We start from the raw sequence: 27146 nt of genomic DNA, 5'->3' as shown, positions 1-27146 counted from the left end.
TTTTGTCCAAGGCCGTAGGTGTATTTCTAACCTCCATTCTCATCAGTCACTCCCCCGCGCAGTGCATGGCTTCGGTTCTGTACCGGCGCACAGGCCTGCAGAGGAGCTAAGGGCAGCGACGCGCGTGGGCTCGGCCCGCGCGCCGGGCGCCACAAGCCCACGGGACGGAGCAGCGCTCCCTGCTCCACCTGCGGCGCGGTCCTGTCCGACCGCGTCTACCGCGCGTGAGCCTTCAACGGGGCTGGAGGAGAAACTGCCACCGACGCCAACCACCCTTGTGAAAGAAAAAGGGAAGGGAAGATCCTGAACTATCTGGGCTACTTCACTTGTGCAGTTATTTTAAGGACACTGTTTCATACATGGCACACTTAAATTGAATATATTTACATTTATGAGAGTTTAATATGATACTTGTGCCCTTCATTTTCTTTTGCATGCTAAAAGGTTTCCTTGAAGGGCATTAAGGGTTTCCTAAAACAACTGCATTACAATAATTGGTTCCAAATATTAAAAAGCATTGCAGTGGCACTCAACAAAGCATCGCAAATACCAGACGATTTCTGAATGTTAACTTATGTTTAAACCATATAAAAAGAGCCTAATGCTGAGCACAATCAACTTTCAAATGAAATCCTCACCAGAAATAGCAGAAACTATTAATTTCAGGAGATTTACACAAACCTCCTCTAGTATTCTAAGTATTACTTTTTGACAAAGCAATTAAAACGGTCTCAAGTTTGACTTGGTGGCCCCGTGGTTGACCCCATGAGCAGAATTTGACCCTGCTGTGGTCTACACACAGTAGAGAAGAGACGGAGAACTACATGACAAAACCATGAAACACTCCCTTATTAATTAGAGGGGTCACCACCATATACTCTTCTCTCCCGTGGTAAAATTAAGTCAGTACTATACACACGAATGCCAGGTTTAAAGCAACCTGGCAGTCTGCTATTAGTGTGACTCAAACTATCAAAAACTTGATGGTTTCTGAAACAGAAAAAAAAATCTTTGCACCTTAAATGTGTGTGTATAGATATATAAAATTTATATATATAAATGTAATTAGGTGAAAAACAAACAAACAAACAAACAACACAGGCAGTCTGTGATATTAAGACTTTCTGAAATAAAGGGCTGATTCCGTTTCCCTATTTCTTCTCAGCTACTGCTACTTTCACCACTTTCTGGGTACACTGACACAATGCAGTATAATCATATGCACTTATTATCATTTCATAAAATAATTACCTATAAATTAGGGTTTATAAAAATAACCATGGCAGAAGCTCAATGACTATATATCTTTCAGTGGAAAAATGAATAGAATTTGAATCGGTGAGAGACAGCAGAACAATGCTCTTTGGAAAATTTCTATCATAAATAACTATGAACAGTTAATACCAAACCAACGTACAACTTTCCACTGAGGTCTATGTCAAAGCCCACGTATAAAAACTCCTTGCTTAGACAAAGTCTGAAAAGAGCAAATTTTTCCGCAAATTAGGTTTTCTGCAAATGAGGTGATTAAAATGAGATGTTAATGAACCTGATCTGCAATAGCTGGACATGATGGGCTGTCCTCCCCTGCCTCCAACTATTACCTTTACAAGAAGCTGACCTCTCTGTGCAAGCCTCAAACACCAGTGCAGAACACACGGACCTGCTCCGTCCAAGCGCGAGTGCCAGGACACCCCGCACTATCCACAGGATCCATGAACAGCAGCTCTTGAAGATGAAGTGATACAGATCTCAGCAGCTTGCACCATCCCAGTGCCATTCCCGTAAGCTCCATTTTCCTGGCTGGAACATGCTCCGGGATATTGGTCTCCTCAGCCATGTCAACGAGGCTGGAAGCATTAAACCTTTTAGGTTAATGACAAATGCTGCAACAACGGATTATCTCCGATCTTCTATGTCAAGCAGTCACGTCAACTCACGGCTATTTACTCCAGTATTTTTTAATTTTGTAAAAATTAACTACACAAAACGTTCTTCTCCTGAAGTGCCTCAAGAACAGAAAAAAAAGCACATTTTTTCCTTTCCTTTCAGTATAATAATATAGAATATTGTTTCCTTTATGTTCAAATTCTTTGACAAAAGACAACAAAAAGACTACACATTTGGTGCAGTGTCTCCAAATTTCTTGGCACTTTATGACTACAATAACCAGAAATAAAAATACCAGCAAAACTCCCCAAACAGCAATCGACAACAGACACAGCAATGAAGCATATACTTTAGTGTCTCATTTAGTAACTAAACAGTCTTTCATTCTAATACTTTGACAAATTTGCTGCCGGTGCCCTTAAATCACTGGCCACAGGGCCCAGGTTCATGCAAGCAATTCACCATCCTATCAGCATCAAATCAGAACCCAGACACCCAATTTTAGACACACCTGCTCTATTCGCCTTTTCTCTAGAAAATTACCAAGTAGGTGTCCCAAGGTGAGCTTCTATGATTAAAATACCACTAAAACCATCAGGAAAAGTGCTCTATCACAGCTTTTAAAACCAAACCTTAACAGCTCCATGATACGTAACTGTCTTTCTTACTAGTTAATTTTTCATTTGCAAGATAGAAAAGACTTACACAAAAGTCACTGACACATTTATGAAGTCACTTTATTATGTGATACCTAATTTACTTGTGTCTTTACATAATGTGTTATTATCTACATAAATCTGAAGTTTAATGCTGTTAACATGACTTTAAAATGTTTATTATCCTTATTAAATGCTAAAAATTAGACTGAGTGAATGATCACAGATTACTTGATTTCCTTAACGTTGTCTAATTCAGGAGTGAAAAAATTCAGTCTCTCACTATAGGGAGGTTTTTCCCCAAATGTTTCCAAAATTTTCTCACCTGAGCATAAAGACAGAGTTAAAGATAATGTGCTAATCAAGTAAAAGGAAAAGAGGAGGTGCTTCTGCTTTTGCAGTTTAAACAGCAAGCCCGAGCGCAGTGGAAGCAACCTGTTCCTTCTTTGCTTTCTTTAAAACCAATTATCAAGTAAATCAGGGAGTTAACTACCATCAAGTAAGGGATGCTCTGCTTTACAACCTTAATACGACATTTTTTTCCCCTTTGCAATTGCAAGACTAGACACCCAAATACAGAAGTGCTTAAACAAAGTCGGGTAGAAGCACAGTCCTACCAGCCCGAATCTCTCTACCAAATGGATTCTACTTGGTTTTGGATTCAGAGACTAATTTCAGAAAACTTTGTAAAGTCTTTTCTTTAAAGACAGTCTTTTCACTGCCGTGGATCACTTACAGACTTTCAAACCCCGAGCTAAACTGCTTTACGCTCTCCAAGTGACAACACTCAAGCAGTTTCCTCCCCGCTCCCTGGCAGGAAAAGCACGCATGTTTAGAGGCATTGACAGGGCCCTGCTTGAGCCTGGGAACATTAACATTCACATTTAATGAGTAAGGCAAAAAAGGATTTGCACATCACAAGATTTTACCTCAGACTTACTAATGTTTGAGTAATGCAAGTTATTTAACTCCCCCCTGCACCTCTCTCCCCAAATACCAACGTCCGCCCTTCCAAAGGCGGCTCTGGAAAAACAGTAAATCCCAGCGGATACCTGAGTTCTGCAGCAGAGATGATGTAAGACACAAAAATAGACATCCTTTGATGGAGGCTGCAAGTGGAGTAAACAGCACACTGCATACCATTAATTTTGCATCAATTTGCCAGGACACGGCACTAAAAGGAGGATGAACAGACAGCTTTGGTTTACTCTGGGCATTCCACAAAATAAAATGGTGGCGGTGCTCGCTCATATACTAATATATAAATACATAACTTTACAGCATATTTTCAAAGAAAGGAAAACGTGCAACTAAGAGATTATGATTGGCCAAAAAGTAGAGAATCTGGGATAGGAACTATGCACTGTCACTGTAACATTATCCGGGGATGTTCCCATAAGGAAACATGCAATTTCCGGGGAAAAAAAAATAAGAAAACCCCACAAAGTTAACTGGAGTTGTCCAATTATCTTTGGGGTGTCTGATAAAGGTAACCCATGCTTTTTGTATTGTCCCAAGTGTCTCAATTTAATATACACAAAATAGACTTGTATATGTAATACAGTCACAGATTCTGAGGAACGCACGTTATTGCAGAGGTGTTTAAGTATTACACATCCAGACTAAAAACACAAATTCCGAATTTAAATTTTTCATATTCCTTGGTATGATGAACATGACAAACGATGAGTAGATTATCACCATCGTGAAGTGACAAAAACTAAAGGCTGCGTATGAAATTGCACTGAATTTTATAAATGGACAAAAACAACAAGACAAACAGCTTTCTTGGTAAAAGGGCACAAAGGACGCTAATTTTTGTCAAATGGTAGGAGCTGGCCACTTTTTATTATAAAAGGACTGATCGCTAAACTATGTTCCGTTTTAAATGCTTTTAAACAAAGTGTTACACCAAGAAAGGCAAAAACAGTCATGCATTCTTTGTGCACTGCGTAATTACAACACACTTGCATAGTATACTGCCCATGAGCAACACAGCTGTAAATGAAGGTGTGTGTACAATTTTGATTTATCAATTCACTGGTAACATTATTTAACAGAACGTTTCATAACCACGGACAGAACAAGCCCGGTTCACTTGTCCTGCTCTGAAAGTCCCCCACTAATTTTCTCTTGACTTTTCAAAACATGCCCTCTGTTAGAAGCTTCTCAATGCAGACAGGAAGGCCCACTGCGAGTGGGTAGCATTTTTATGCGAATATAAAATAAAATTTTATATTATTTTATCACCCCTCATGTTACCTGCCACATTACAGGGCTTTCACTGGGCTTACTTTCTCCTTGCCTACTGCTTACCTTTCCACATCGTTTCCTCTCCCTGGCAGAAAACTAAGTCGGCATCAAGTTCAAAAGCTAGATCTATTTGATGGCTTTCAGCTGTCACAAGACATGATAGTAACTAAAGCCATAAACCTCCCAGCAACTTGTCCCCCCCCAAGCTCTTTCCATTACCAAGGATGTCTGATTAGAATTCTCTTTTTCTGTGTGTCTTCTTCCTCCTTCATAAGCAGATGCACTTAACGCCTCCAAGATCAAGGTCATCCAGAACCTTTTCTCCCCACCATGATCTCCCTGTATCCTCTGTACCTTTGTACAAGCTCATTTTGTTTCCATGCGCCTGTGCTTCCTTGTTCACGACCATACAAATAATCCATAGACTTTGCAAACTAGCTCATATGTGTCTCTTTCTGGCTAAAAGCAAGGGTTTTGGTTTTGTTTTTTCCCTGACATGAATATTTACTTATGATTCTGAGTATTTTATTAAGTGAACTTACATTAGAAAGTGCTAGATCATTCTTTAGATCACCTGAACATTGAGTGTTTAAGTGTTGTGTTAACTACAGGTTTGAAGGACTGAGTGTATTCTGTTGATTTCTTGAAGTTGAGGCATGCGAAGGATTCAAACTACAAGGGGCTGAAATCACCCCGGGACATAGATACGTCTGCATGTGAGCAGATAGATGCCCACACACACGTGCACAATGTTAAGTCCTGTCCAACATTGTATTTGGAGACGGTGACAAAGCTCCGGAATAGGAACTAGCTCCTCTGAATTGTAAATTTTTACATTAACCACAGGCGAACGCTGCTTGCCCTCTTATTAACTTCCGCACTGCTGCAGTCAGCCACACTCCCTGAATAAAGTATGGAGAAAAAACAAAAACAAGGAACAGGCTATTGGAAATTCTTACAGAATTCGAGCATCAACAGCAAAAAGGAGGAGCCTTTAAAATGACTGTGATTCCTGATAAAAATAATCAAGGGAATAGAGCCAAGTCATATTTAAAGGAAAGAATTCTGATGCATCAGTAAATAGTTTTCCATAATATGTGGACCAGTTCTACCACAAAAGTTTTTTCAATCCTAACCCTGAAGTCCTCTAACAGTTCAACGAGACACACAAACGCTCTTGGTAAATGTTGGCTTTGGCAGATGCTTTGTATTTCCCCAACTTGGCGTCGGTCAACTCCCTGACAAATAGACTTCAAGCTCAAAAGATGCCATTCAGACAAATGTGATGTCAGTCAAAACGTCGGCGCTTCGCGTGGGCGTCTGTCCAGACCCAGGGCTGAGCAACGCGTGTGTCCGTCCACCTGATGGGACAAGTTATGGGCCAGGCTCCTGTCCCCTCCAGCTGCCTTTCAGCGCCTGGCCACCTACATCCGCGTCGCAGCATCCCAAGGGTGAACCAGGACCAGTGTTTTCCTGGTTCAGAAAAAGAAAAGGAAGGCCCCAAATTGCATCCTCAGCGCTTGCCCTGTCGTACCTCCCTCTTTTACTGCCAGGCAAAGACTCCACAGGGCCAATTTTTGTCCCCAAACAAATGATTACGTTCTCCATTTCACATGGAGATGCATGAGTTCAATCTGACAAGCACTACATATTTTGTTTTTACCCTTTTCCTTACCATTCTCTGTTGTAGTCTCTAAAATATGGGGCATCAAGCAGCTCCACTCCAAAATAATATATTAAAAAAAAAAAAAAATCAAAGCAAAGGAGGCAGTTTTAGTCGTGACATTGCATCGGTATTATGACACCACACTGAAAACCCACCAGTAATTTGTTAGTGGACCATACACAGTAGGTTACAATACCTGAGGTTTAGTGCATTCCTGAGAGCCAAAATGAAATGAATGCCATATAGGAGGAAAGGAAAAGATGAACATTATCAGACATGCCATAGTACATTCCAACACTGTGTTCTTAATGTTAAGGTTATGTCAATGCGGGTCCACAGGCCAACACAGGCTGTGTGCGGGAGGCCGCGCCGCCACCGCGAGCGCTGCATTTCCTTTTCCAATTCTTGAAAAACACAGCAATGCAGTTTTATTTAGGACTGTTCAATATTTTTTGCTACATTTCCAAAACAAGATCTAAAACTCTTCAGAAAATCCTGTTTGACCTTTCTGGAGAACAGCATTCTGACACTGCTGGAAATAAAGCATCAATAATCCATCAACAAAAAGTCCCACTACACAGTAACTAAGGATTTGGGGTAAAATAGAACAAACAAACAAAAAGGCTAATTGTACATTTTTTAAAGATGTTGAGTGTGCTATCTATGAGACCTTATTACTCTGAATCAAAATGTATCTAACACTGAAAGCAGAATACATCTGCAATGAACTAATCATATTCATCTGTGTTCAATTTGCCTTTAGCAGGTTATTTGCTGCAATCTCTGAACATCTTCCTTTTTGTAATGATTTTATTTATTTGTTTATCCAAAATTTAGAAGCAGAACTAAAGATCAGATCCTGAAAGACGCTGATCAGCGGATGGGCAACAAGCCCTGAAGATTTATGCCAGAATACACTTTGAAATCCTCTGAGTTTCACCAACAACAAAAAGAAATTTCTTCAACTAATTTTTTAAAAAAGTTAAAAAAAAAAAAAAAATCAAGGGACAGAAAACAGGAAGGCAAAGACAACACAACCTTTATCACATGTGACTGAAGCAAAAGAAGTAGCATTGATGATAGGATCTACTGGGAGAATTAAGTAAACGAGATCACCAAATACTGTAAAAAAGGAGGGAGCAGGCCAATACGGGAAAAATCTTTATAATATTGCTGTAATATAATCAGCTGAGATTGTTTGACTAAATATTTTATTTCAAAAAAAAAGGTGGGGGGGTCAATAGCATGTATCATGGTACGCTTAAAAGCAACCCTTGAGTGTGATTACTTCAAATTTTACAGTGGATTTGGCAATCTCTACCCCGCTGTGCAGCCTCCCCCGCGATGGGTCCCCAGCACATGCACACCAACACACCAACACACACACACTCATCGTGGGCACGCAGGACACGGGGGCACAAACGGGCTCTGGGTCCCAGCCCCAGAGCTCGATTGCAGCGACGACGGTGCGACCCAGAGGGAAATTTATACAACAGGAAGGGGCCGCCGAGGCCCAGGGCGCCGCGTGCGCCCCAGCCCTGCCTCGTCCTCAATCCTGCCCAACAAACATCACCTAGCACTGCTGAGCACAACGCACGCGCCAGGCAGCGCCAACAAGGATAATTCTCATTATTCCTATGCTCATAACCCCTACGAACCACAATAGGCCACATTTTATTTTTTTTTTTCAAAAACAGCCCAGTAAAATGTCTCAACTTCCAATCAAGTGAACTGGCTCAACTGGAACATCCACGTTAAATTTGAAGGCAATTAAAACTGCCGTGGAAATTAAGCCATTAGAAGCTGTTGTATAAACAAAAAACATAAATTGCTGGCGTAAAATGTAATCATTCAACTCATGAGGAAAAGCCTGTGCAATTAACAGAAGATGTAATCAAACATCTACACACTTACAGACACACACTGAATATACAGGGAACTGGCAGACAAATCAGGGATAAAGTGGGGGAAAAGGATAAAACTTACAACTTTGCATTAGATCACAGACAGCATTTTAAAAAATGCAAAAGCCCTAATCCTGCAAATTTATAGGCATGTTCCTTACATTATGCAAAATCCAGCCCAATGAACTCAAGGAACTCGATGAGAATAAATGTGCATAGTTATTTATGCCCACGCCTGCACAGTCCTTGCAGATTTGGGGGCTTAAACAATCAGCTGAGAGACAAACAGCATTTCCAGAATTCTGCTTACACTTGAAATTAACTCCCCCCAAAAAAGCATTAATCTAATAGAGCTTTAACAAACCACTTGGTTAAATAAGCTTTAATTTTTAATTTCAATCCAAGAGAAGGCCTGTTCACTTACAATACACAAGACTGTCCTATTATATATAGAGAGAGAGATTCATATTTATATTTTTAGTGTGCTGAAACCCAAGTATATAAAGGTTCCTGAAGTCATCAGTAAAGGTTAATTTGACTTTAAGGGCTGGACTCCAAAAAGAAACAACAGATCTAACCCGAGATTTTAGCCTAGTGCAAAACCATGCGGTCCTTTTGAAGCGACAGCTCTCAGATGAGTGCTGCACTAACTGGCCTTTTAACACTGCACGTTCACATATGTGCACTGTAATCTAATATCGAAAGGAACTTGGAATTTAGCTGCTTTCTTTCACAACTGCAGCATGAAGGCATGGCAAATCCTACTCACAAATACTGCTTTCAAACCTCAGCCTGAACTTGAGGTACAAGCTGCCCCCTTGTGCACACACCCCTGGAGCCAAATACACGGTATTTTGAGGGGAAATGCCCCCACAGACTTGTACTATATCACTTCAAGACATAGCAAATTTAGCCAATTTCAGTAGCATTTCTGCTCATGCTCATGTAAACCAAACACACCCAGCTTACCGTGTGGTAGCCTCTAGGTAGAGGTGGTTTCCCCACGGGATAAGGATCGACGGTATCAATAATTGTTTGCCGCTCCCCTTTTTGGTTGATTTTCCTAAATCTTCTTCGTGATTGCCTATGAGAAGCTTGGCGCTGAAAATACTCTTCATTCTCATCCATGTAATCGACCTATAATAAAGGCAACGCAGTGTCATTTCCCCAAGGAAGGAAAATTGTTTCTGCATGTTAGCAACACCACTACTCCTGTTTCTGGAGAGAGTGGTTAGCTACCAATTTCCTGTATTTTAGCAATGCAAACTGTGAAGTTACTAAAAAAAAAAAAATACCCACAGGAACGAGGAAAAAAAAGCAAACACTGGTATGAACAGAATTGCTGAGTATAAACACTCCTTTCAGAAAAGATAAAGAAAAAAAGCTTTTTCCTCTCCTCTGTTCTTATACAGAATACAAACACTCCACTACTCAACGAATTACAAAAAGGAAACACTTATGGGAGATCACTTGGTAGTTTTCCTCCTGACTTGAACTAATCACTTGGGATCTTCCCCAGCTAACCTGCTGCAAAGGCTTCACTCTTCAACAGGCGAGTTTACTTCAAATATTGGGAGACCTAAAAGAAGGATTTGCAAAAGACTTCATTTACATTAAAAAATTCACTTCCAAATAATAGCTGGAAGGATAAAAAATAGATATTGGAAATATCTTAATACAAAGTCAGTTCTCCCTGTTTCAGAGGGGGTGTTTTCAAGAGTATTCCTGAATTCCTCATAACAGCCGCGAAAACACTGGAACAAAAGAATTCTGCTGGAAGAGGAGCACAATCTTTTTATAGTAATTTAACATCTCTTCTTTTTTCACCCTACTAATAGAAGCCACAGCAACAGTAAAAGGAGACTTTTCAGCACCGGCCATATATGGGGATCGGGTTAAGCCCTGTTCTCCAGTGCTTCCCCCGGGATAACAGCGCTTCGGAAGACGCCACGGGCTCAGGCACCTGCGTCAGGAACCGGCCACCGTCTCCGTGCAAAACACTGTGAAACACGTGCAGCCCCTCCATGGTAACTTGGTTTGCATGATTTATCACCCCGAGTACCAGCTGAAAACTCTGAAGCTCTGCACGCTCAGAGATGATGCTAACTGACCGCGGGACTACAGCGGACTGCTCCTGAGACAAGCTGTAACCAGAAAAGCTGGTAGGACCTCAAAATGCTGGTTGAAATCTCACACCGCTGAAAGCAAACTCACCTCCATGAAACACCAAACTTGGGATTAATGCTTTAAAACATCTGTGCTTAGCTACAATAGCAAAGCAGCTGCACTTAAAAGCCCGTCCCACTCTTCTGTTTACATAAGCAAACCTTACTGCTTTAGAAGAAATGTGCAAAAGTAGATTTAACGTAATGTAAGACGATACCTTTATCACTTAGACAAGGCAAAGGTGCATGCAGGAAACGGCAAGATAGTCATATGAGACATAAATATTAAAAAAAACAGGTTATTGAAAGATAAAGTGTGTAAAATACAGTTCTACTTAAAATATATTTGGAGGAAAAATAACGGAAATATTCTCACCACAATCATTTCAGATGGCTCCAAAACGATGCATTCACAGCCCCGCCTGAAGCTGCCTGCGGATCGCTTGCCAAAGCTGAAAAGAACAGAAACACTTAAATCAGAACAGAAAATCAGAGCCATAATGCAATCTCCAAGCCAAAGTTAGGTTTTCTCCACACAGTGAAAAGCATGTAAAAATATACAAACCTCTGAGCAATACAAGGACTCCAGGAAACAGTTCTCCTTCACATAACTAATGCCCAAGGACATCAGCAGCCATGGATTTTTTTAAAGTACGTACATTACTGAAGGTACCTGCTACATAACCTGACAGGCACTAAAGGAAGTGTCAGGCAAGTACTAATTAAGATGCATCGCTGGTTCTAAACTACATGCGAGACAGTTTGAACTAATAACCATGTACTTCTGATGTTACAGTATTAAATTACCTCTGCTACCTGCATGACTAAGGAAGGCTAACTAGAACACCTGGGAAAAGAAAGTGAAAAGGCTCATCAACTTCAATTAGCCCCGCTTTATATAGAAATAACAAATAAATGCAAAATGTAAACATGCTGAACATGAGATGGGGACAAGCTGAAGAGATGGGGACAAGAGGCCATCCCGCCTTTCATCCGCTGTCCCTCCTTGGCACGGCACCCAGGCAAGGGGATCCCTGGCTTCATAGAATCGTTAAGGTTGGAAGGGGCCTCCAGGGATCATCTAGTCCAACCCCCTGCACACGCAGGGACACCCGGAGCACAGGGTGGCATCCAGGTGGGTTGGAAGATCTCCTGCACCATGAGGAAAGGCCCTTTGGGTGTCAGCGTCCAGGAGGACCTGCCTCTATGAGAGGGGCCCCCCGGCCCACAACTGTAGACAGGCAGCGGCCAGGGCGAGTGCAGGAAGCAGGGCATAATTATATGTATATATATATATATGTGTGTATGTGTGTGTATAAATATATATATGAATAAAAGAGATAGGAGGAGGGCAAGTTTGAAGATTTTTTTAAAGGCAGGTATTAAGTTTTTGAAAAACAAACCAGACCCAAAAAGACTCTCAACCTGAAATTTTACCTGACTGCCTGCAGTCACCACGACACGCTTCAGCTTTTTAAAAGTTCCTTTTCACAAACGCCCTACTAGCTTATTTTATACCGTGGAGAGCATAGAACACTGTTGTGCACAGCATACCCAGCCAGTTTGTATCTGTTTGCCTGTCCAGCCTGGGGATTAGTGGAAATGAACAGTTTAACTTGCTACCCTGAAGGCTAATCTCTTGACAACAGCACTTTCATAGCTGGAAAAGAAGGCAGTCAGATATTGAAAAGAAATGCCAGCTGTGCTTATTCATCAAAATAATAATCGTGTTTAATGGTACATGGGACTTCTACAATAGAAAAATTTTTACAGAATACTAAGCCTCTTGAAAAGAAACATTCAGTAGGGAAAAAAGGAAAAAAAAAGGATAATCTCCCAACAAAACATGTATTTTCCTAGAGGCAAACACATGCTTCCTCCTACAGTTCAGCAGAAAAACACGGGGTGTTTTACTCTACAACAGGATCTTGAGTTTTATATAATCTGAAACTACCTTAAAGATACCAGAAACGAAACCATTAACTGGATTCATTAGACCACTGAAAAACTGACAAACTTACTTTCCTGGTCATTAACCTGATCCAGAGACATAATTTTTCCTTAAAATCTCAGGGGGATGAGGGGTGGAGAAAAAAAAAAAAAAAAAAACTGGATACCACTTCATTGATTGAAAGCGTAGCAATGCAAACATGAGATCATAAGGAAGTCAAGTTTGTTTGATTGAAAACACTGAAATATTTCCTTGTCTTCTGCAGATCATCTCCTCCTGAGCATTGCTTTTGGCCTAGAATACAATATTACTGTTTTTTTTTTCTTTTTTTGTCAGCACATTTTCTAGCCTTCAAGAGATCACTGACTTCAAAAGGAAATGCATGTGATGCTTTTGCACTCCCATATTCCTGTTGCACTGCTATCTCTAAGCCTCTCTAAACCTTCAGCTTCTGCACTTGATAATAACTGTTGCCATCTGAAAGTCTCAAGCACTGCCAAATATAGCAAAAAAGTGTGTTGCAATGTGTTTTTTCCTACTCTTTCCCACCTGTCCTGAATTTTAACCTTCAGCACATGGGAACAGAGAGTCAACAATTAGGACAGAAGGCGTGTATTCAATTACTACACCAGGGGTAAAATTCCGTATTTCTCACCCCGGATAACACCCCAAGTCCCTCAGCAATGACCACATCGCAGCTGCACAGCTCGGATTCCTGCGACAACGTCGTATTTACGGGCGCAGACAGGACATCACATGTGTGTATTACCCTCGACCAAAGATCACAAGGCCCTAGGGCTGTAAACAGTCTCTGTAATCTTTATGAAGCATCGCGGACAAGAACACAAGTAAGTTAAGGCAAAAGAAAGTCAAATGACCTTTCGAGGGCTGATACACATGAGCTAAACCTCCTGACTTTCAACCTGCTGCTGCAGACTCATCGGCACAGAGTGAAGAAGCTGCATAGCTAGTGAAAAGGAGGACACTTCTCCGGGAGCTTCCAGAGGTTTTGGGAGCTTCGGAAGCGCCCGCACATCACAAACACGCAAAAGACCAACCACAGAGAGGAACTTCGGCAACCGCAGCCTGAAGCACCTGGCTGCAGTGTGAAACAAGCCTAGGGATGTGGTCTCGCATGGGAGCCTCAAGCTGAACGGTTTTTGTGTTTAAAACACGGTACGGAGCTCTACGTAATGCGCACTTCACGTTTGGTACTCCCGTAAAATCCTCCATTTCAATAAACTGCCCTGCGCCAGCGTCACAGGGGCAGAACCACAGCTTGGTCACTACTGGTCACATCAGCGAGGTGCCCGTGGAGAACTTCAGCCCCGAGCCAGGGAAGCAGCGTGGGGCTGCCCTGGCGATGCTGGTGGCCAGAGCAGCACACGGAGCTTGCGACAGTCGTTTGGGTCATGGAATCACAGGATCACAGAATGCTGAAGGTTGGAAGGGACCTCTCGAGGTCATCTAGTCCAACCCCCTGCACACGCAGGGTCACCTAGAGCACGTGGCACAGGACTGCGTCCAAGCGGGTTTGAAGATCTCCAGAGAAGGAGACTTCACAACCTCTCTGGGCAGCCTGTTCCAGGGCTTTGGCACCCTCACTATTAAAAAAAATTTCCTTAAGTTCCTGTGGAACTTTTGATGCTTCAGTTTCCGGCCGTTTCCTCTAGTTCTGTCAGTGGCCACCAGTGAAAAGAGGCCGGCCCCATCCTCCTCACTGCCTCCCTTGAGGTACTTCTAGACACTGCTCAGGTCCCCCCTCACCCTTCTCTTCTCCAGCTGAACAGGCCCAGCTCCCTCAGCCTCTCCTCATAGGGCAGATGTTCCAGGCCCCTGATCATCCTCGTAGCCCTGCGCTGGACTCTCTCCAGCAGCTCCACATCCCTCTTGTCCTGTGGAGCCCAGAACTGGACACAATACTCCAGATGTGGCCTCACCAGGGCTGAGTAGAGGGGCAGGATCCCCTCCCTCGACATGCTGGAGACGCAGCTGGAGACGACGGCAGCCCCGTGCGGATGCTGCTGCCCATCTCCATCCCCAGAGAGGCTTCTTCTGCAGCAGCTTTTCCCACGCTCCTTTTCCTGCTACCACGGAAGCTCAGGCTTGAGGTTCCTCGAGGACTAAAGCTTCACAGAGGCTCTCAGTGCCTGTGCTAGAGGCAATTTCCCTTTATATTGTAGTTGCTTTTATCCCCCTCAGAGCTACAAAATGTATGCTGTGAATATAGAGCTATATAAAAAAATCCTTAAAGGTTAAACAAAACACCATCTTATTTGCAGAAATGCACTTTATAGCAAATTTCAGTATAGCAATTGTGAAAGTGGATAATAAAACACACAAAACTTATCTCTTACTATGTTATTCTCCTATGCAACTGATTCCTAAATGTACCATTCCTCCAAACAACTGGCAAAAGACTAACTTCCTACCTGAGTATTCAAGAGCATTATTTCCAGCTAAATTCACCGTTACTAATAGAGCCTTTTGCTCATTATGTTTAATAAAAGCAGGCATTTTCATTCGCACAGCTTGTTTTGAATCCTGACTTCCATTCTCACGCGTTCCAGAAGTTGAGTTTGCACTAGCTGTAGATGACAGCAGGGCTCACAGCTTGCTGCTCCTTGCATGTCTCACCTTGTAACTCCTCATATTCCAAGTGCATACACTTGGCTAAAGCGCAGCCAGGCTACAGAAAGAACAGATGCACCAGAGACTACGCTGTGCCTGTTAATAAAAGACAAGTTTTAAGCGAAAGTCAGGGGGTTTGCGCATTTTGAAGTTCATATTGCAAGGTTTCATTTGCAGTCTTTGCAATTGCAGAATTACAATCGGCACAAATACCTCAGTGACTCCCAGACAACAAAATGAGAATAACTAAGCTACCAGCTGCATTTCGTCCCCTTCAGATTCCCGAACTCGCGAACAGAACAGAGCGACAGACTCTCCCGGTCAACTCGGAGCCGCGCAGCCGCAGGGGTTGGTAAAGGCACTCACGTGCGGAGCCGTCCCTGGCGCCGCTACCAGGGCACGGGGACACGGAGCGGGTTCCTGCAGACGCGGCCCAGCCGTGGCCCCCGGCGCCCGGCCATGCCCGCGCACAGACGCTGCTTCCCGAGCGCTCGGAAAAGCCGGCGGCCGCGGGACACAGGGCGCCCTTATCGGCCGTCCCCTCGCCCGGGGCCTCCGCATTCCTGCTCTCGCGTCAGCCGAGCTCCCGGACGGAAAGTTATTCCTCGGCGCTGGAACGCCGCTGCATTCGGCCAAAGGGCCTCAAAATCCCACGAAAATTCCACTGGCTGCAAAAAACATTCAAGAAAGGGACCCTCCTCACTAGTCACTGGCATTTTTTTTTTTTTTGTCCTTCAATGTGCGAGTCCCAAGATTGCTCCAAAAAATGTAATTTCTCTAGTGAGAAATACCAAAAAAGAGGCAAGCCATATAAAAAACTATGCAATTTCATTTCCTTTGGCTTAAAGTATTATTAGCTTAAAGTAATAATTTACATATGAAACACACGATAGTGAAAAGAAACACTACAGTACTACAAAGACAGATCCGTAATGCATACCCAGCTGTACAATGCATGCTCTCCAGCAGATCTGGGAGTGCAAAACACCGCTGCAGATGTACGTGTTTATAAATGTAACACTCAAAGAAGGGGGTGAACTAGACTAAGGACTATCGGTCGCTATTTCCTGCGAGCCCAAAAGCACAGGCTCCATTTAGAGAAGTCCTAGCCCAAGGGAAGATGTGAGTTAACGTTGTTGCTGCTTCAAGCTTCCCATTTAGCTCCATCTCCACAAGGCCTGCGGGATTGCACCTGCTGGCACCCCAGTCCCAGCAAACTCCTGACGAGAGTGTTGTGGGACAGCATTTATTTGGTGTCTAAACGGGGAGAAAAAGAAAGGGGGGGGGGCTGCCCATTTTCCATCTGTCACTTAGATGTAAAGGATTCAGGGAAGCTGCTCCTTTCTCCGCACCTTGCTTTAATAAAGGACAGCATTCTTGATTCCGGTGTGTCCAGGTTGGAATTAAAAACACCAGCCTTGTCATAGCGGCTCATTGCCCTGGCCACGATAAAACCCAGGCTGTTCCCCCCATCCCACTCCTCCCTGCCAAGGATGAGGCGGTCAAAAATGTTATAATTTAGAGGCGTTTTCCCTCGCACCGCCACCCCGGGGGGACACCCAGGGGCTCTGAAGAAAGCTCATTTCGGCATCACCACTTCCTGACCCCGTGGAAAAGCACTCGAGAGCCATCCGTATACCACACCAACGGATTCACTTTTGCTTTACTATACTTAATGGTCACAAAGCTGTTGGATTTTTTTTTTGGTAAATGCCAATAGCTGCTTCACAGGAACACTTTATAGCCTAGAGGAAAGCTGATACGCTGGCAACCGAAAGACGAGTTGAAGTGGCCTCTGCAGCCCTGTTCGGGTCTCAAACCCTGGAGACATGAGCGGATGAGGCTGGTTATGCTATCTGGGGCCACACGATACCTTGGATGTTACTGTCCAGCCACAACAGATCAGGTTAAGGGACTCGCTTGCAACAGCCCAGCTGAGCACGTGCCGCCAAGCTCTGCTCTGGGATGGGGACACACACACAGGCTGCAGCGAGGAATCTGAAATCACCTGGAAGCTCCTTATGTGGACGTTTATTCCCAGAAACCTTCCTTTCCGTCATATACTTGTGTATACACACGCACAAACAGCCTTTTAGTGAGTATATATACACACACAGTTCACATATACAGTTCACAAAAACAGACCTTGAATTTCACGGAAAGATGCCATAAATCCCTCTCCTCTCATAGCTTATGAAAGAAGCAAATTTTGGAGCAAATGATCTATTTTTTTCTTTTAATGCAATATTCTGCTGTTCATATACTTTAGAAATATAGTCAGTCATTGAAGTTTCTCTTTTAAAGGCCATTTTTTTTTTTGCATTTTGCAATTTTTAAATTAAAATTGTAATACGCTGCTTGAATAAACCCAGCCTTGCCTCTGCTTCACCTCAGTGACATCAGCGCTGCCACGAGATTCCCATGACATCACGAGCTCGGCATAACGGCCTGGAGAAATCTTGGAAAACATGACTCAAGAGGCAAGGCCTCGTCCGAACGCAGTTTGACCCGTTAACATTCATGAAATCCATTAAAACAGAGAAGTCTGTTTCCGACAGGATGCAAAGCCTTTAAAGCTTTTAAAGCTTTTTTGTTTGTTTTCTTCGAAATCTGGAAAAGGCATAGTGAACTACTTAAAATCTGTTATAGGTTTTCTTTTTTAGGTATTGGAAGTTGTCATTTTAAAAAGCAGAAAATGAATAATCTGTCCTGTCGTCTAGGTTTTTGGTGGTAAAATACAACCATTTTCCATCCTCACTTGCATGCCTGACTCATCCAGCACAAGGGTTCATTCACACAGAGGGTCAAATACATGATGACCTCAGTAACTGCCTTCCATAAATCTTTTCACTAAAATGTAGATACACACGAGATAACTTTGCAATAAGTGTCCTGAAACTGTAATTGAGTAAAACCAAATCAATAAAGTAACACTGATAATTTTATAGCACTGTAGGTTACAATTCAGATTTAGAGAAATAAACTGATCCTCCTTTAGCGCACTGTCGCTATTCTACTAGCCTATTTCTAGCGTGCACTCTACATATGTATGCTTCATGGATCTACTAGGATTTATTTTTCAGAAATACCTGAAATATTTCACAGAAAGCAACCTCTCCGACACTGCATCTCCCCGGTGTTCCTCTTTCTCAGGAGGACTTGGTGCTGTTTTCACACAGAGCTGGCAAATTGCACATTATTCAGCCTTGCTTTACTGTTCCCTGATGTAATTATGTGTCCAGGATTGATCAGAGGCTGCTCTCAATCACTTTGAATTGCAGCATGCCCCATTACAACACTAATACTAGAACCAGAAACGTCTCTCCGACCAGTGAGACATTATATAAGCAAAACTACCAGAGACCAGGACAAGCAATAAGACACAGCATGCTCTATCATCTATTTCTTGACAACAATAAACTCACACAGGTTTGATTGGTACTTCCAACAAAACTAAATTAACTGTTAAGTAACTGTTCAGTGTTTATTGATTCACTGAAATTACAATCTTTTTGCAAATTTTCTACTCAAAACGATAGATCTAAAGTTAGAAACCTGTTACACGGATCAAAACTGATTTTCTTCCCCCCATAATTTATCATCACTACCACGTAGTCTAGTAGAGCAATCTCTATCTGATAAAACATTGGCAACACAGTTGCATTTAAAAGACATTTATGCAATTCCATAGGAATTTACAGGAATTTCTATGGCATTTTAATCACTGGGGAACATAGGTAGCAATATAGAATTAAAATATGCCTAACAGCTTCAAGATCTTCGATTCTTTGGCAGGTTTATGCAGATTTTTGTATAAAAAGGGCTGAGATAACTGCATAATGAAATCCCTTTTAAACATTTAGAAGGTGGAAGAAAGTATTAAACTCCTTGCACACTGCTTAGGCAATCCATTCTACTCAGCCTACACAGGTCTGAGACCAATCTGAAGATCTTGGCACAGGGGAGGAAGAAAGGATGGCCCTTTCTTTCTCAACCACTTTCTTTATCGTTGGCTATCCCATATTCATATCACACTGTAAATTTAGATTATTCTTGTTCTATACACACTCTAAAAATTAACAAAATTGGTTGGCTGACAGGTGACTCGCTATGAAGTGGTGCTTCAGGGTTTTTTTTTTTTTTTTTTTTTTTTTTTTTTTTTTGAGTTAAACACCTTGCTTCTACTCTCCTTCTTAGAAATGTCCAACAATAATTCTGTCATTAATAGGGCTACATTAAACTTTTTGCATTTCATTTCTGAGATCCGAGAAGGGAAGATGACCATTATTTACCTGGACAAAAAACAACAAAAGAAAAGCCTAAATGGAACGGAAACAGCCCCAAGTCTGTAGCTCTAGATTAAAACCTACAGCCCAAACTAGTGCAGGGGCAGCATTTATGACTGTGACAATAAATAGATAATTAAATAGATAAATGATTTTCAGTTCAGGGGACCTTCAGCTTGTGAGCACTTCTTTTTAGAATCTGCTCTTTCCCAGCATTTTCATCTCTAAAAGCACCTCCCACCTTAAAAGGGATCAGATATATTCAAGCTCACTTAAAAGTTATTCAGGTCATCTGATGCTCTCCACCTTTCTTAGCCTCTTGTGTTGTCATTAAAAACCTGGAGGAGAGCCCGGTACCTCCACCCCTACTACTACAATAGTTTTCTATTTCTATTTTCAAAGATGCCAGCGTAGCAGATTACATTCCTGAACAATTTGTCAGCTGTGCAGTAGCAGAACCCAATGGATTGGTTCCACAGGCACGACGCCAGCTACACGCCACCCATCTCATGGCTCTGGCACTGTCCTCCTCCGTTTCCAAACACCTCGGACACTGGCAGCCCCTTTGGAAGGTCACCAACCTCAGTCTTCAGCAAATGCAACATTGATCAGCAGAAGAGATGGGTTAGACAAAGTAAAACATACATAATATAGAACTAAGTACAGTACAAGAGGGATGTGGAGCTGCTGGAGAGAGTCCAGCGCAGGGCTACGAGGATGATCAGGGGCCTGGAACATCTGCCCTGTGAGGAGAGGCTGAGGGAGCTGGGCCTGTTCAGCTGGAGAAGAGAAGGCTGAGAGGGGACCTGAGCAGTGTCTAGAAGTACCTCAAGGGAGGCAGTGAGGAGGATGGGGCCGGCCTCTTTTCACTGGTGGCCACTGACAGAACTAGAGGAAACGGCCGGAAACTGAAACACCAAAAGTTCCACAGGAACTTAAGGACAAATTTCTTCCCAATGAGGGTGCCAGAGCCCTGGAACAGGCTGTCCAGAGAGGTTGTGGAGTCTCCTTCTCTGGAGATCTTCAAACCCGCTTGGACGCAGTCCTGTGCCACGTGCTCTAGGTGACCCTGCGTGTGCAGGGGTTGGACTAGATGATTTCCAAAGGTCCCTGCCAACTTTCAGCATTCTATGATTCTATGACTCTAAAGTACCAGTAAAAATATTTAGTGTGTTAAACTTTAGGAAGACGGCAAGCCAGTTTCTGCAGGCAGGGAAGGACAGGGTTACTGGTCCTCTCACCCCCAACATTGCTGTGACACCAGGCGAGGAGAGCAGACAGGGTCCAGTTAATTCGTGGGTCACTTAATTTGGCTGTGGCCACAATTAACTCCAACTTGGTCTGGATGAGGAAGCCAGAGAGCTTGAAACCGCCCCCAGGGGCCTGCCAGCCTGGAGCTCAGCTCCAGGACGGACACGCGCGGATCCCCGGTTCCTCTGGCACTACCTGGTGCAGACGGGAGAGCTGAGCTCCAGGCCTCGCTGACCACGGCACCAACCGGAGACTCAAGGCAGATGTCGGATCACAAGCTTCCCCGAACATTCCCTTTCCTCGGGAAGCTCTGACGTTCCCAAGGGCCTCAGCCTCAGAAAATGAAACGGAGCGCGTTGTGGAACCGATCCATTGGGTGTCGTGCAGGCGGCGAGGACGTGGGATGCCTTTGCAGTCTTTAACAGCAGCCAGAGATCTTAAACTCACCGTGAATAATTAACAGCAGACACATCCCCAGTCACAGACGCAGGCGTTATCTCCGCTAATTCTTCTTTCTTCAGCTCCTGATCGGAGCTGCCCAGATTAAACCGCGACGCGACCGTGGCTGAGAAGGGACCGAGGGGCCGCGCGCCGCCCTCGTGCCCACCGCAGCGCCGCTCTGCAACGGGACGAAGGAGCCACACGGCAACCGGAGCGCCCGGGAAGAGCCCGCAGCAGCTAGCGGGGACAAAAAGCACACGTGGCCTTCACGAACATGAACCGAGCTTTGGGAAAGCTCAGAAAGGGGAAACGCTCTGCAGGAATAACGCACCGCTCTGGATCAGCTCCCTGGGTGTCTTCAGATCACAAAAGCAGCAGTTCCCAGAAGCACAAGTCCCAGCATCCCTTAAATCAGTCATCCTGAAGTCTCCTGGTCAGGAAACTGCGGGAGGCAGGGCTCTTTTCTAGGCAAATTCAAAATTTATTTGGATTTTAAGAATTTATTTGCACCCTGGCCACTATCTTTCAGTTAAAAGCTCGGTTTTGTTCCAAGTTATCTCACAAGCTTCAGAACCAGCATCTATTATTAACAAGCATGTGAGCTGCACATACGTTAACATCACACTGAGACACAGACGTTGTGATCAAAATTATCAGGACGATTCTATCAACTGAGAAGAAAACAGTGTTCTGTGTTCAACACGAAAGCGCATCATCAGCACCGCGCACGAAGCCAAGCACGCAGAAGAGCACTGCAATATTAATATGCATTACCTGCCAACGCTAACACGCCTCCTCCTGAGGAAGGTGACACTGCTGTGTTAATCAGAGCAGACTTTGACCACGCACATTTCGCTCGTGGACAAGGATGAGGCACACAACTGCGGCCAAGATGCCTTCTAAAGGTCCTTGACTTCTGTATCAACCAGGGAACCAACATGTGAGCCTAAAACATCTACTACATTTGTGTCGGTCTTTACCATTTAAGAGTATTAAATATTAAAATTAACCTCCTTCCAATTAACTTTTTCTTCCATTTGTAAAACGGCAAGGGATTGTAAAAAAAATAAAAATTAAAATTAAAAAAAAAAGTCATTTCATAACAGTCTTGAAACAAATATATTCTCTACATTAAGGCAGAAATGCAGGAAAAAAAATCAAAGTTGATTATTTATTTATAATGAAAAAGAATCATTTCAAGACCCATATAATTTTTAAGAAGTCAGATGAGTTTTACAAATATTCTTGCATTCAGTGGTAGTACTTTAGTACTTCCTCACTTAGACAATAAAGATAATCAAACAATTTCGAGACCCATATCGGAGTGTCTTTATAAATTTATCAAAGCAGTAAATTGAGAAGTATGTTTCACTACCACCTGCCTGAGGTCCAAGAGGAAATCAAACATCTGACAAAAACATTCATAAAAAGTGGGAATCATCTGTGCACAAAATGAGTTCTGTTATTGCTTTAAACAGATCTGAAATAAGTCCATAATTTCCTTAATGGCTCCCCAGCAGTATTTGCTGTTCTATTCCCTTACTGGTTGCTTTAACTTAGGGGAGACCTGAGGGCTAAATCATCAATATTTTAATAGGTATATCTTTAATATATTTATATCTATAATTTTGAAGAGACAGGGAAAAAGGAAGAGAAAAAAAAAAAGATGCTCTCAACTTCAAAACTTAATTGAGAAAAATTGAGAAAAACCGAGAAAAAGCGAACACAGGCGGAGCAGCAAGAGCGGTGCGAGACTGGAGCAGCCCTAGGGATGCCGGGGCAATTCCAGGGAGATTTGGTGGGACTGCCACATTCCGCGTGCCTGCAGCTGCTTGGGAACACAGCAGAGCCAGGAGCACCGCCGGGGTGTTCTGTTCTCTGCTCGTTTATTTTCTGGATTTAACACACAAACCTCGTTTTACCCTGTGCGCTGCTCCAGGGTGCAGACGCTCAGGGGAAGCGATGAGGGAAGGAAGTATCAATTGGGGCTGGCTTGGGGGAGAAGGGAGAGGGTAAGGCATTTAACAGCAAGAATACAGTGCAATCAAATTAAACCTTAAAGAACGGAAAGAAAAATAGTAAAATAGCGTGGCGTGGGGGAAAAATTACCTTCTATTAAGCTTCATAGCAAATCTCCCTGTTGCAGTTTTACAGAAATTAAGAAAACTATTAATTTACTTGGTTTCACCAGAACTACAGGAATTTCCATCATTAAAACAGCAATTCTTTAGGACACTGAATTATAATTTTCCCCAAACAATTAATGGAATACAAGTAGAGCCTTGCAAACCTTTGCTTCTAGCCGAGGGCTAGCCGGTTTTTAAACAAGCTAAAGTTACATTGCAGTAGCCAAATAAAACTACCCCATCCTTCGCACATAACCGTCCTGTAAAAATCGCTAATTGCTCCACGCACACGGGGCTATTTCAGCTAGCTGCTATTCGATACACACTTCACACAGTACACGACAAAGCTGCTTGTTTGCAGAGTTTGCAGTTATTTCTGCGTGGCTCGAGTGGGAAAGCAGGGGGAATGCTGGGTCCTTTTGCTCTCGGCAGCTTGAACTTTTCTCTTTAGGAGATTTTTCTTCCCAGTGGTACATTAGCTCTCTGCCAACCTCAGCCCTTGCTCCCTCTCCCCAAAGCATTTCAAACGCCATCTAACACAGGGAACCAAGGGCATGGAAATAACTCCTTGAAAGAAAAAAAAGTGTTTTATATTGAAAAAGTGTTTTATATAAAACCTGCAGCTACACAACATTTCCCCAGCATTATCCAACCAAGAACGACACATTGGCATCGGGCTATTACAAAGACAAAACCCCACAACCCATACGGACACACGTACGCAAGCCCCAAGCATTCAAACACTTACCAATGACCACTATCACGTCTCCCACTTCCCAAGTTTCCTGCTAACGCACAATTCCCACACCCAAATATGGCAGCATCTTCATTTAGGAAGTGGAAAACCTGACAAGCTTTTTCCCAAATAACCATAACTTCTTTTCTGAGCTTACTGCCTCTTACAAGAGCCACTCTTCTGGCTCTCTGATCATACTTCGTATCACACACCATTAAGTTCAAGATCCTTATTTTGGCTTTCATGGACTTGTTCTTTTATTTCTTTGTTAATTAAGGAACTTCTCTTGGATTTGTTTTCCAAGACACCAACTTTAGCAGCCACTTGACTGCATCCACAACATCCACAATTATGAAACCATCTAATGACACTTTCTACACTTGAAATTCCTGGAGGTAAAAATCTCTTCTGAGGATTCTGACAGCATCCTAAAATATCTTTTCTGAATTTGTCCACACTGAGTTAACCCCTTTTTCCATTAATCACTATTCTGTACTATTCTTAAAGGCTCTGATTATAGTCACAGGCAGACTTTCCATATATGCAAACCTCCCCATTCTCCCAGGAAGAACCACCAGCTGTTTATTCTCTTAAATCTCACTTTTTTTTTTTTGAGGCATTCCAAAGAAATCTGAAGCACAAGTATGGCTTTAATTAAAAGCAACAAAGGCTCCTTGCCACAGACTACACACAAGCACCACGGATTAATTCAGATATCCTACAGCCCTTCTGCTGGCACCTAAAGGTAGCGCTCTGCGCCAGCGTTTTTCCTGGCATCACCTCTTCAGGGATGACACACGGGGCAATTTTATTCCATCTGCCAGCAGCAGGGATCCTGTTGCCTGTTGCTGCCTCTCACAATAAGCAGTTTTGCACCTTTGTCACATGCAGTGGTGTTTGATGGCACATCACACACACTGTTTTACCTGCAGTGCCTGTCCTCTCACATTTGCAAGCTTTGTGCTTACACCAGAACTGTATCTGTGACCATCATACAGCAGATTTGAGACCAGCACTGTGCTCCCACTGGGTGAAGGTGGATCTGAGTAGCTGTTTGTGCACTGACCAGTGTTAGCTTTCAGTTGGCCTCCTACTGTTGGCAACTAGAAAAGTTTCTAGCGCTTTCATTCTCATCATACCATGTGGAGATGGTCTCATTCTGCTTTTCGCAAGTTTTCTTATATGCTATTTACATCAGAGAGACCTTTTACTTCAGTCTGAATGAAGATGTTTATTACCAACATTTTAAAATGTCTCTGTGTTCTGCTTCCACTAAAATATGATCAAGCTCAGTCACTATTGTCTAAAATCTTGGCAGTTATTTACATTTTCTCCATAGCTCAAAACAACTTAAACCTTTTTCTTTTTTCATTCTATCAACATGGACTGCTCTAACATCTATTTTTCATGTAAATACTGCTCTTTATTGCAAATGAACTTACATGAAGCACATTAAGCACAACTGGTAGAACAGGCAGCAGCAGCATCTAAACATTTGGCAAAACTTGCTCTAAAAACTTGTGTGGAGTAAGTAAATCCTCCACCTAGTGCATCCTATGATTTAAGGTTGGAATACCACAGGAATTAGCACTTTGATAGCTTTGTTGCTTTTTGGCTTTGATTGTTTGTTTCAATGCAATACAGTCTTTGTATGCCATATTAGGCACATTTGTACAACACCCCAAATAACGGGTTTTCAACTCTAGCTGTAGCATCGGGACACAAAACTAGCACTACAGCTAGTAAAAGCAAGAAATGTGTGTTTATGTGCATACTTCTAGCTTTTGTTGAGCAAAACCAGACTGCACTCCCAACTATGAACACAAGTAATGGGTTGGACGTACAGAATTTTTAGAATTAAAATCAATGTGTTTATAGTCGACATACCTGCTCCTTGGAAGAAACATAGACTCTTTAATGAAGACTGAACCAGACAGCAGGATGTACCAACAGGTTCCAATATCGTCAGGGCTGGAAGGAAGAGAAAAAAAAAAAAAAAGAGGTAAGACACTCGATTTAAGGGGCTGATAGGACTAGCAGATCTCCAGTAGCAAAAGCAGCACAAAGAGCCAGAAACTCTCAAAGCTGTGGAAGAAAGCTACTGTTCCATCATTTAATGGGAAAAAAAATAAACCTTTAATCATTGTAGTTTCCACCTAAAACCACACACATTGCTAGAATGCCTCGTAACATTTACTTCACCTTAAAAAAAAAAAAAAGAAAAAAAGAAAAAAACAGATCTATCCATCTGGTAGTAACACAGAAGTGCAATGAATGGTAACGGAACCGAGTTAGGAGGCAACCACGCTACGCTGGGGCGCCGTGTGCTGCTGAATCCTTCCCTTCCCTCTTCCCAAGCAGGGCTGCAGCAGCTTCCCCTGCACACACAGGGCTCCCTCCCGATTCTAGACATCATTTGCCTCCTCTCCCTTTCTTCAGCAAAGGATTATGTCTCTTGGCATCCTTCCGCCTTCCCCAAAAAGCAGAAGAGCACTGAACACATTTACAGTCTGCACCAGACTTGCAGCCAGCTTTGCTGCTGCTCACTACCCATCTCTTGCTTCTTTCCATCACGAGGAAAGAAGATCCCCATTAAAGGGAGATTTTCTTCTCCCTCCTCTCATCCTAGAGCACGAGGGTGTGGATGCAGGTTGCACCTGCATCCCTCTGCCATCCAAGCCCAGTTCCTTGTGCAGTAGGTGCCGATGTTTCTCCCCAAGTAGCCTGAAACCCTTTTAACAGGCTCCAACTCTCTTCTTCGATAACTTCGAGTAATGTTTAGACAGGGAAAGAAACTTGTTTAAGGTCCCTGGAAGCAGCCGCAGCAGAAGCCCGTGCTATTCTGACCGACGTGGCCATTCAGACTCGTGCGTGCGCTACTCCAGGTCCTACCAGTCCTCCTGCTCCTTGCAAAGCAGCTCAGGAACAGCAGACTTGAACCCAACCTGCACCCGCACCAGCATCCTTATCCCAACACACCTCCCCGCCGACACTCTCGGAGATGCAGATGGCCCAATTAATCTGCAGCACCTTCGTTTTTTCAAATTACATGTCTCAAGTCCTTAGCAACAATCAGTTCCAACTCCAAGCAAGAGCAGCCCACGTCTCGTAGCAGACAATGACAGCCTAGTATTTAAACCCGATGCTAAAGCTGTGCAGGATTCCTGCAGCCAGCAGCACGCTGCTGAGT

General features: G+C 43.1%; 1 protein-coding gene across 7 annotated transcripts in view; it reads right to left on the bottom strand.

Annotated features, from left to right (window-relative positions):
• The window catches only part of RAPGEF2 (Rap guanine nucleotide exchange factor 2), a 135165-nt gene that overhangs the window by 58701 nt on the left and 49318 nt on the right, over positions 1-27146 (bottom strand). For 4 of the 7 annotated variants that reach the window (XM_088528097.1, XM_088528101.1, XM_088528102.1 and 1 more), the window contains exons 4-6: positions 25844-25927; positions 10911-10986; positions 9339-9506 (exon numbers count right to left, since the gene is read on the bottom strand). In XM_088528097.1, the coding sequence (XP_088384223.1) occupies positions 9339-9506; positions 10911-10986; positions 25844-25927 (328 nt within the window). Of the gene's footprint in view, positions 1-9320; positions 9507-10910; positions 10987-25843; positions 25928-27146 lie in introns of all 7 variants that reach the window. The other 3 variants (XM_088528096.1, XM_088528099.1, XM_088528098.1) reach the window with 1 other exon arrangement.

The sequence above is a fragment of the Tinamus guttatus genome, unplaced genomic scaffold, assembly GCF_059628265.1.
Source record: "Tinamus guttatus ecotype Peru unplaced genomic scaffold, ASM5962826v1 Tinamus_guttatus_pri_ptg000301l, whole genome shotgun sequence".
Lineage (NCBI taxonomy): Eukaryota > Metazoa > Chordata > Aves > Tinamiformes > Tinamidae > Tinamus > Tinamus guttatus.
The sequence above is the reverse complement of the archived record's forward strand: the minus strand, read 5'-3'. Positions and strand labels throughout refer to the sequence as shown.